The sequence below is a fragment of the Phocoena phocoena genome, chromosome 3 (genome assembly GCF_963924675.1).
Source record: "Phocoena phocoena chromosome 3, mPhoPho1.1, whole genome shotgun sequence".
Lineage (NCBI taxonomy): Eukaryota > Metazoa > Chordata > Mammalia > Artiodactyla > Phocoenidae > Phocoena > Phocoena phocoena.
This window is the reverse complement of record NC_089221.1, coordinates 169,052,764-169,064,014: the sequence shown is the minus strand read 5'-3', so window position 1 is coordinate 169,064,014 and position 11,251 is coordinate 169,052,764. Positions and strand designations below refer to the sequence as shown.

The 11,251-nt window shown below is 46.8% G+C and overlaps 1 protein-coding gene across 1 annotated transcript in view; it reads left to right on the top strand.

The window, feature by feature from the left end:
* The first annotated feature begins 224 nt into the window (after positions 1-224).
* Positions 225-11,251, top strand: part of CATSPERD (cation channel sperm associated auxiliary subunit delta) — a 43,888-nt gene continuing 32,861 nt past the window's right edge. The window contains exons 1-6 of the mRNA XM_065873847.1: positions 225-298; positions 2,104-2,158; positions 3,687-3,763; positions 5,123-5,195; positions 6,116-6,230; positions 10,320-10,387. Of these exons, the coding sequence (XP_065729919.1) occupies positions 225-298; positions 2,104-2,158; positions 3,687-3,763; positions 5,123-5,195; positions 6,116-6,230; positions 10,320-10,387 (462 nt within the window). The remainder of the gene's footprint in view (positions 299-2,103; positions 2,159-3,686; positions 3,764-5,122; positions 5,196-6,115; positions 6,231-10,319; positions 10,388-11,251) is intronic.

Here is an 11,251-nt window from a genome sequence, read left to right as displayed (position 1 = left end):
CTTCCCGAGAGACGCTAAGCCCTTACTCAAACTGTAGACAGCCCAAGGGCGGCAGTGTGCGCATGCCCAGGCGCTGGGGGCTTGTTGAGGTGGGCGGATTCAGGCTTCTTGGAGAACAAGGTGCGCTTGCCCAGGCTCCGCGGCAGACTGCGCATGCCCAGGCTGCGAAGCGAGTTCCCGCGGCAGTTGAGGAACTGTGTGTTAGCGGCGGCGGGTAGTATGAGATGCTGCTGTTAATGCTGGTGGCGGCGACTACCTTGCGGCTCTGCCCGCTGGCCGGAGCTCAGCCGCTGTGCCGGTGGGGCCGCCCTCCCGGGCCTGGGGTGCTGCCAGGGGTCGGGAGGGGGCAGGCTCATCCTTGCGCGGAATCCAGGAAAGATGCTCCGCTCCCCAACCTTATTGAGGCTTCCCAGTTTACTCTAGGAAGCGAACTTGATACCCACCCTTTCTCTCACACCACCGCCTCCAGCTCATCACCAAGTCCTCCCATTGCCACTTCAAGACTTTGGCCCAATTCCGTTGCCTTCAAGCGACCTTCACCGCCATCACCCTAGGCTGTGCCCTCCCGTCCATCCTGGCAGCCAGAGGAGTTGTTTATAAACGAATCTGATCTCATCATTCCCCCTCCCTGTGGCACCCGGAATAAAACCCAATTTCCTCGCGCCGTATCTGGCGCAGGGTTCCTCAGCGGCGCTGCTGACATTTAGGGCCTGATCATTATCTGGGGTGGGACCGTCCTGTACATTGTAGGTTACTGAGCAGCATCCTTGGCCTCCACCCACTCGATGCCAGTAGTACCTCCTTCTCCAGGCTTGACCATCAATCAAATGTCTCTAGACATTACCAAGGGTGCCCTAGGGATGTGACAATCACTGATGTGGCCCCTGCCCGCCCCTGAATCACTGCTCCCAGCCACCGGTCCTTTGAACTTGCCAAACTCGCGAACGGGGGAGACTTGGTGCCTTCTTCTCCCGCTGCCTGGAACGCTTTGCTTCCAGATTTTCTCCATGACTTCTTCCTGATTATTCAGATGCTGACAAACAGTACACTTCCTCATCTAAAGACCCTCTCCTCCCTATAGCTGCTTTTTCCTATCAATCACTAAATTCTGTTACTCGTCGCAAATTTTTTCTTGTCTGTTGCTGTCACTAGGCTCTTAGCTCCATGAAGGTATAGAGTGTTTTCTGTTATTCACTGCTTGCCCAGAACATTTTTGGATTTCAGTAAATGTTAGATTAGTAAATACTGTACACGTGGTGCCGTGGGCACGGGACAGATGCTAAAGCCCAGTTCCCACCCTCAGGGAACTCCTGCCTGGAATGAGCTGTCACATTCAGCAGGGCCCTGTTTGCTGAAGAAATAGAGAACGCATTTCTGTTGCATGGCCTCATTTGATCTTTACAACGAGTTTCATGGCGAAGTGATTCCTTAACCTTATTTTATAGACATGAAAACAGACCCAGCGAAATTAACGATACACTTGCCCTTAATAAGGGAGTGGGGAGTAGGACTTTCCACCAAGATTTACTAGCAGGATGTGTCTCAAAGTCTGCAAAGATTGTTCACATCCAATTCTCCCGTTTCCCACACTGGTTCTCAGAGAGTGGTCCTGGGCCAACAGCAGCAGCATTACCCGGGAATTGGTTAGAACTGCAGTTCCCTGGATGTGGGGAACCAAAGACTCAGCAGTGTGGCCCAGCAATCTACAGTCTATCAGGCACCCCCCCCCCCGACCAGGTGCTTCTGACTCACATCCAAGATTGAGAACCTGCTGTAAACTGGAGCAACATTCTCCCAGCCACCAACACCTCCCCACCCCGCAGACAAAAAACAAAATCTGGCAGTAGGCACTCCTCATTTGCCTAATCTGGTGTCTGCAAATGAGCCTTAACGAGCTCTCAGGAACCACATCTCCATTTTTGCATATACATATGTCTGTTTCTAGGAGAGGAGGGTCCACTGTTTCATCAGATTTTCCAGGGGCTCCCATAACCCTAAAAGCTTCAAGAACAGCTACTGCACCGTTAACCCAGAAGCAACCTGGTAGGAGTCATGCCGACTGTTTCATAAACATTGACATGTTTTCTTATCTCTTACCTCTAGTATTCGTACGGTGAGGACAGGAAAGGTGTTTCACGTCAGAGAGCAGATTCAAGGGGTATGTGGCTCCACAGTTAACATTCATTCTTCACTTTTATCTAATCGCTGGATCCGAACTAATACTTCCTAGTATTTCTTGGGTGCCAGGGTTGTGTCCGGCATAGAACATTACTTCATCTAATCCTTACCATTGCCTTTTGAAATAGGCATTAACCTTTCGCATGTCACTAAAAAGCTAATTGAGGGCTTCCCTGGTGGCGCAGTGGTTGAGAGTCTGCCTGCCGATGCAGGGAACACGGGTTTGTGCCCCGGTCCGGGAGGATCCCATGTGCCGCGGAGCGGCTGGGCCCGTGAGCCATGGCCGCTGAGCCTGCGCGTCCGGAGCCTGTGCTCCGCAACGGGAGAGGCCACAACAGTGAGAGGCCCACGTACTGGGGAAAAAAAAAAAAAAGCTAATTGAGAGAAGTCAAGTAGCCTGAACAAAGACAAGAGCTGCAGCTGGGTTTAGAACTCAGATCACCTGAGTTTTTATCCAGCGTTCTATCCGATAGGACTTTTTAAATGCAGAGTGACATAGGAAGCAAACTTACTCTGGTTACATGACACAGTGCAGCAGGAAACTTCCTTTCACCTGCATGTGCCTAAAAGGCATGAAGAAAAAAATATTTTCTCAGCTCAAATGTTTTTCCTATTGACATTGTGTTATTTCAGAAGTGGTGTCAGCATTGCTAAATAATCAAGTGACTGGTTTCTAACTTGTTTGGGGGGCCTCTGGCCTCTCAATAAGTAATCTGTAAATAAGTAACATATACACAGAGGGGATGTGATATGAATCATTATCCTGTGAGTCTTTTTAGACTTTTTATTTTGACATAATTATAGATTCACAGCACACTGCAAAACAGTGCCGAGATGTCCCAGGTCCCTCTCACCCAACTTTCCCCATTGGTGACCTCTGACAGAACCAGAGGATAATATCAAAAGAGGAAAATGGGCTTCCCTGGTGGTACAGTGGTTAAGAATCTGCCTGCCAAGGCAGTCTGGTCCAGGAAGATTCCCCCATGCTGTGGAGCAACAAGCCCATGCGCCACAACTACTGAGCCTGCGCTCTAGAGCCCACGAGCCACAGCTACTGAGCCTGCGTGCCACAACTACTGAAGCCGGTGCACCTGGAGCCGGTGCTCCACAACAAGAAAAGCCACGGCAATGAGAATTTCGTTCAATGCAATGAAGAGTAGTGCCCACGATCCACAGCTACTGAGCCTGCGTGCCACAACTACTGAAGCCGGTGCACCTGGAGCCGGTGCTCCACCACAAGAAAAGCCACGGCAATGAGAAGCTCGTTCACTGCAATGAATAGTAGCCCCCACTCACCACAACTAGAGAAAGCCTGCACACAGGAACAAAGACCCAAGGCAGCCAAAAATAAAATTAATTATTTTTAAAAAAGAGGAAAATGACTTAGATGCCGTCCACCTGCCTAATTCAGATTTCACCTTTACATTTTCAGTGTTACACGTTAGGAAACTTTTCATCAGGCATTTATGAGCATTGATAGGATTAAGATTTTGTGACTCTCTCTCTAGGACCACCTGTATTTTTCATCTGGGACAACGCGCTTGATGAAGCATCCTTGTAAGAAAAACATAGCCCTGTATCTAGGGTAAGATATTGCTACTTTTTTATTATTATTATTAAAACATTACGTTTGCCCTCATTCTTCAATTCCACAAACATTAAAAGAGACGGCTCTGTCCTGTGTTGCTAGATGCTGGCCTACAGGGAGTCCACAGTTGGGGTAGAGTTAAGGAATGACAGGTGAAGAGACACACAAGTAGCTAAAATAATTACGTGTAGCTTGTCACAGATGCTTGACATAAGGCAGTTATGAATGGTGCCATTCACAGTAGCAAAAAAAGCTTTATTTTTAAATATCTATTTATTTTTTGGCTGTGTCAGGTCTTAGTTGTGGCACACGGGCTCTTCGTAGTGGTGTGCAGGCTTCTCTCTAGTTGTGGCACATGGGCTCTCTAGTTGTGGCACGTGGGCTTCGTTTCCCCACAGCAGGTGGGATCTTAGTTCCCCGACCAGGGATCGAATCAGTGTCCCCTGCGCTGCAAGACGGATTCTTAACCACTGGACCACCAAGGAAGTCCCAAAAACTTAAAAATACATAGGAATTAACTCAGTAACTCCTGTCTGCCTCAAACCATAAAATTCTTCTGGAGGGGGCAAGAGAAGGAGATCTGGATAAGGAAGCGATATACCATGTTCATGGATGGCCTTTTGCTTCTTAAAAGTTCCCTGCATAAGGGAGCATACTGTTTCTTTTATACATACACATTCCTGGTCTGAAAGCCTTTACTTTAGTGGGATCAGAGTAAAATAAAGGACAAAACTGAAGTTCGCCCTGAGCAAAACAAGCTGTCACTTAATGTACATTTTATATAATTTTATTTTTGACATGGTCACACTTTTCAAATAATGTTATTTCAAGAAGTCAAATATCCAGGCTATAGAGGATTACTCACACAAAAATAAATAGATGATCGGGGCTTCCCTGATTGCGCAGTGGTTGAGAATCTGCCTGCTAATGCAGGGGACACGGGTTCGAGCCCTGGTCTGGGAGGATCCCACATGCCACAGAGCAACTGGGCCCGTGCGCCACAACTACTGAGCCTGCGCGTCTGGAGTCTGTGCTCCGCAACAAGAGAGGCCACGACAGTGAGAGGCCCGTGCACCACGATGAAGAGTGGCCCCCGCTTGCCACAACTGGAGAAAGCCCTCATACAGAAACGAAGACCCAACACAGCCAAAAATAAATTAATTAATTAATAAACTCCTACCCCCAACATCAAAAATAATAATAAAATAAATAGATGATAGATAGATAGAGGCAAAATGGTTCCTTGTTAAGAAAAGAATTTCATTTGAATAGAACATTTTTAGAATGTCTGCCGTTCTCTTTTTTCTTTTCTTGTGTGAGATTGTCCTAATTGAACCCTTTTATTGTTTATTTCAGAAGACAAGTTTTTCTCACGAAGAATAGCTTTGAGAGTAGTGTCCTTCCATTTTCCATCCCTACGTCAATGCAGGTAGTTATTTTGCTGAACGATCCGAGGGATGCTTGAAATAAGTAATACTCAGGGTTAGATATAGTTCAGAAAACACCATGCTAGTCTGTTTTTGTTAGTTTGGGGGCTTATTTTACGATGTACCTCTTAAAGACATTGAGAGCAATTTCCAAGCCAAAAGAAGGCTTGATTCTATTCTGCCCTTACTACCAAAACAGGTGCTTTTTTTTTCCCCTGAAAAAAGAACCAGAATTCTTGCAAGAGCTCCTTATAATTGGTTGTGTGATAGATTACATACACTGATTTCAGGGCCTCCCCAAATTGCCCTCAACCAAAACAGAAAAACCTGTACCCTCTCAGGAACTATCTTGAGAAATTTGACAGCACCTATGCTCCAGAAGCTTCCGCCATCTGCTAAAATACCAGTTTCTCTCATAAGTGAGACATTTATCAGTTATGCTTATGATTCGTCATCTATGCTGTAGCCTTTATCCTCAGAGAAGATTTTTTTTTAATAGTTATTTATGTAGGCTGTGCTGGGTCTTAGTTGCAGCCCTTGGGATCTTCATTGCGGCATGCAGATTTCTTAGTTGTGGCATGCAGGATCTAGTTCCCCGATCAGGGATCGAACCCGGGCCCCCTGGATTGGGAGCATGGAGTCTTCGTCAGTGGACCACCAGGGAAGTGCCTATCCTCAGAGAAGGTTCTGACACAGGAGAAGGAGTTGGAGCAAATTTAGCTATCCAAGGGCACCAAACACCAATTTCGACCTCCCCGTTTTGCTTTCAGCTAATCCCCAAGATACATAGTTCCCAATATCTAGGACCCAAAGAACTCTTGCTGGAATGAATGTTCCATGGATGCGTGTCTAGAAGTACTGCTTTCTGAATCGATGTCCAAAGAGATGTACATACTGATATCGTATATGTCATTACTCTTAGGTTGGCATACCAGAAGTAACATCAGCACATTTTGCTGGTTCAGTATTGCTGTTAGTAGTGAATCGAAAAGTCTATGTTTATGATTATGAAGCCAATTCCTGGAATGCATCTACAGGTATGCGTATTCTGTATTTTTTACTCTTGTTTGCATTTGACCAACATCAGAGAAAAGGCTCAGAAGAACAGACGATGCAGCTACTTGGATGTCAGCCCCTGGACATTTTTTAAAACTATTTATTTATTTATTTGGCTGCGTCAAGTCTTAGTTGCAGCACGCGGGATCTTTGTTGACGTGTGTGGGATCTTCACTGAGGCGGGTGGGATCTTTAGTTGCTGGCATGCAGGATCTTTTAGTTGCGGCATGCGAACTCTTAGTTGCAGCATGTGGGCTCTTAGTTGTGGCATGTGAGCTCTAGTTCCCTGACCAGGGATCGAACCTGAGCCCCCTGCATTGGGAGCGTGAAGTCTTAGCCACTGGACCACCAGGGAAGTCCCAGCCCCTGGACATTACATTGTCTGGTTGTTTTTTTTTTTTCCTGCTGCACCAAGTGGCTTGCAGGATCGTAATTCCCCAAGCAGGGATTGAACCTGGGCAGTGAGAGCGTTGAGTCCTAACCACTGGACCACCAGGGAATTCCCTACGTTGTCCTTTAAAATTCAATAAAAATTGGGCTGAACCCCCATCCCACAGGGTGGGGCCTGAGTGTTTCCATCGAGGATTGTGGTAAACACAGCATGAATGGGCCACAGAGAATGGATAACCCAAGTAAAGCTGGGCTGCCTGGGGGCCAGTCTTTTTGTTGTCGCTGTTAATATTCATCTATTTATTTGGCTGAGCCAGGTTTTAGTTTGACATTCGGGATCTTTTAGTTGCGGCACATGGACTCTTAGTTGCAATGCGGGATCTAGTTCTCTGACCAGGGATCAAACCCTGGCCCCCTGCATTGGGAGCACAGAGTCTTAACTGCTGGACCACCAAGGAAGTCCCTGGGGGCCAGTCTTATAACCATCTCATCAGTTGGTCATATCCAACCCAAACATGTATCTGCCTCCAAGACATCAGTTGACCTACTCTTTACAGATCTTCCCACCCATAGCTACACTGCCTAAAATCCCTCCCTCCTCGCCACCTTCCTCTCTCTTCCTCCAAACTTCAACCATGTTGGTGGGCTTTTCCTTCACGCCCCAATCCTCTCCCAGTGCCCCTCCTAATCTTCCAGTCCAATTCTTTTCTCTCTCACAATTCAAGGCTCTTTTCCCTTTCTGGGGGGGAGGGGCATACAGTTCACATACAATTCACCATTTTAACCATTTTAAAGTGTACAGTTCAATGGCATTTAGTACATTCGCAATGTTGTGCAAAAGCCACCACTGTTGAGTACCAGAACATTTTCATCCCCCCGAAAAGAAACCCCGTCCTCATTCACAGTCACTCCCCCTCCCCCTCCCCCAGCCCCTGGCAACCACTCACCCACTCTCCATTTGTGTGGATTTGCCTGTTCTGGATGTTTCATATAAATGGAATCACACAACATGTGGCCTTTTTCCTCTGGGTTCTCTCACTGAACATCACGTTTCTGAGGTTCATCCATGTCGTAGCGTGTATTAGGAGGTCATTCCTTCTTATGGCTGAGTAACACTCCATTGTACGGATTGACCACTTCTGTGTACCCATTCATCATCTGGTGGACATTGAGGTCGTTTGCCCCTTTGGGCCATGGTGAACAGTGCCACTGTGAACATCTGTGTACAAGTTTTTGTGTGGATACATGTTTTCAATTCTCTTGGGTAGATACCTAGGAGTGGAATTGCTGGGTCAGATGGAAACTCTATATTTAACTTACGAAGGAACCATCAGGGCTCCTTGTAACGTAAGTCAGTCTACTCTCTGTCCTTCCTCTTCTCTCCATCAATTTGTTTACTAGCATCCCAACAGCTAACTCCCCATCCTCCTCCCCAGCCCTGCACCCACAATTCTACTTTGTCTCTATGAATGTGTCTCCTCTAGGGACCTCAAATGAGTGGGATCATACAGTATTGGGATCATACTTCACTGAGCATAATGTCCTCAAGGTTCATCCATGTTGTAACATGTGTCAGAATTTCCTTCCTTTTTGGGACTTCCCTGATGACGCAGTGGTTAAGAATCTGCCTGCCAATGCAGGGGACACGGGTTCGATCCCTGGTCCGGGAAGATCCCACATGCCGTGGAGCAACTAAGCCCATGTGCCACAACTACTGAGCCTGCGCTCTAGAGCCCACCAGCCACAACTACTGAAGCCCGCGCGCCACAACTACTGAAGCCCACACACCACAACTACTGAAGCCCACGAGCCACAACTACTGAAGCCCGTGCACCACAACTACTGAAGCCCATGTGCCACAACTACTGAGCCTGCGCTCTAGAGCCCATGCTCTGCAACAAGAGAAACCACTGCAATGAGAAGCCCACGCACCGCAACGAAGAGTAGCCCCTGCTCGCCACAACTAAAGAAAGCCCGCGCACAGTAACCAATGCAGCCAAAAATAAATAAATTTACATATAAAAAAGAATTTCCTTCCTTTTTAATGCTGAATAGTATTCTATTGTATGAATGGACCACATTTTCTTATCCATTTATCTGTCAATGGACACTTGGCTGCTTCCATGTTTTAGCTATTGTGAATAATGCCAGTTTGAACATGTGTATACAGATGTCTCCTTGAGTCCCTGCTGTAGTTTTTGGTGGGTGTGTACCCAGAAGTGGAATTGGCTGGATCATATTTTCCATTTTGTGAGGAATCTCCATGCTGTTTTCCACACTGCCTGAACCATTTTACATTCCCACCACCAGTGCACAAGGGTTCCAATTTTTTTACATCGTCACTGAAGCTTGTTTTCTGTTTCTGTCATAGTAGCCATCCTAATGGGTGTGGGACAGTATCTCACTGTGGTTTTGCTTTGCATTTCCCTAATGATTAGTGATGTTGAGCATCTTTTCATGTGCTTGTTGGCCACGTGTGTATTTTCTTTGGAGCTGAAGCTTCTCCTTTTAAAACAGAATCAGAGAATGCCTTGCTAAGAGAAGGGCGCCCTTCCTGCAATTTTGGCAGAGTCCTAAAAGAGTTTCTGCCAAACCAGTGGGGTTTTTTTAAAAATATATTTCCCCCCCGCCCTGCATGGTTTGTGAGCTCTTTCTTTTTTTAAGTTTTATCTTTTCTCTCTCTCTTTCTTTAAAAATTTTATTTATTTATTTATTATTTTGGGCTGCATTGGGTCTTCGTTGCTGCGCACAGGCTCTCTCTAGTCACGGCGAGTGGGGGCTACTCTTCGTTGCGCTGCGTGGGCTTCTCATTGCGGTGGCTTCTCCTGTTGCGGAGCACGGGCTCTAGAGCGCAGGTTCAGTAGTTGTGGTGCACAGGCTTAGTTGCTCTGCGGCAGGTGGGATCTTCCTGGACCAGGGATTGAACCCGTGTCCCCTGCATTGTCAGGCAGATTCCTAACCACTGCACCACCAAGGAAGACCCCAAACCAGTGGTTCTTAACAAGGGACAATTCTGCCCCTCACCTGCCAGATGGCACTTGGCAATGTCTGAAGACATTTTTGGTTGTTAAGACTAGAGGAGAGGTACTTCCCTGGAGGTCCAGTGGGTAAGACTCCAAGCTCCCAATGCAGGGGGCCCAGGTTCAATCCCTGGTCGGGGAACTAGAGCCCACATGCATGCCACAACTAAAAGAGTTCAAATGCTGCAACTAAGAGTTTGCATGCCACAGCTAAGATCCCTCATGCCGCAACTAAGATCTGGCACAGCCTAAATAAATAAATTCTATTTGGGAAAAAAAAAGACTCCGTGCATTCACTGCAGGGGCCACATGTTCCATCCCTGGTCAGGAACTAAGATCCTACATGCCATAAATTTAAAAAAAGTTTTTTAATTAAAAAAAAAAGGATGCTTTGTGATCTAAAGCTTAAGAAAACCTTAAAAAAAAAAGACTGGAGTAGAGTTCCACTGGTTAAATAAATCATTATATAACTAATTTAATAAGTTAAATAAGTCAGTAGAAGCAGGGATACTGCAAAACATCCTACAGTGCCCAGGAGACCCTTCAACTGAGAACAATCTGGCCCCAGATGTCAGTGTGGAGGATGAGAAACCCTGCTCTAACCTTCTCTCTGAACATTCAGGGAACTCAGAAAGCATTTCAATTCCCTTTTCCTTTCAGGTGTAGAACACCCTGTTTCACATATTTCTGGTGACAACTGTTGTTACAGTGGAAATTCCTTTTGCATGGTGAGTACCATGTGTTGTATCTCATTTTTTACTCTGCTGTGAGCTAATTATGAATGGAAATAAAGACAGTGTAGGGACTTCCCTGGCGGTCCAGCGGTTAGGACTCCATGCTTCCACTGCAGGGGTCACGGGTTTGATCCCTGGTCAGGGAACTAAGATACCGCATGCCATGCAGCGAAGCAGAAAAAAAAAAAAGAAGTGTAAGCCTTGAGGGCTGGGACAGTGATGGACTCAGGACTCAGGCCATGTTATCTCCCAGGGTTCAGAAGAGGACTGAGAGCCAGTGGGAGGGCTCTGGAGCTCCCCGGATCATCTGGCTGACACACTGTGAATATATCCATCTATCTTCTTTTTTTAAAACCTGTTATTTTGAAATCATTATAGATGTACAGGAAGTTGAAAAAATAATACAGAGTCCCATGTATCCCTCACCCAGTTTCCCCCAGTGGTTACATCTTACATAACTATAGTGATACAAACAGGAAATTGACATGGATACAACTGCCTAAAGTCAAGAGAACCGCTCTTGCCATCAAAACACTGAACTGGGGCTTCCCTGGTGGCGCAGTGGTTGAGAGTCTGCCTGCAGATGCAGGGCACACGGGTTCTTGCCCTGGTCCAGGAGGATCCCACATGCCGCGGAGCGGCTGGGCCCGTGAGCCATGGCCGCTGAGCCTGCGCATCCGGAGCCTATGCTCCGCAACGGGAGAGGCCACAACAGTGAGAGGCCCGCGTACCGCAAAAAAAAAAAAAAAAAAAAAAAAGAAAGAAAACACTGAACTGTTTCGTGGCCCCAAAACTCTCCATACCTCTGTGCCCTGCCCTAACCCCTGGGAACTACTAACGTGTTCTCCATCTCTCTAA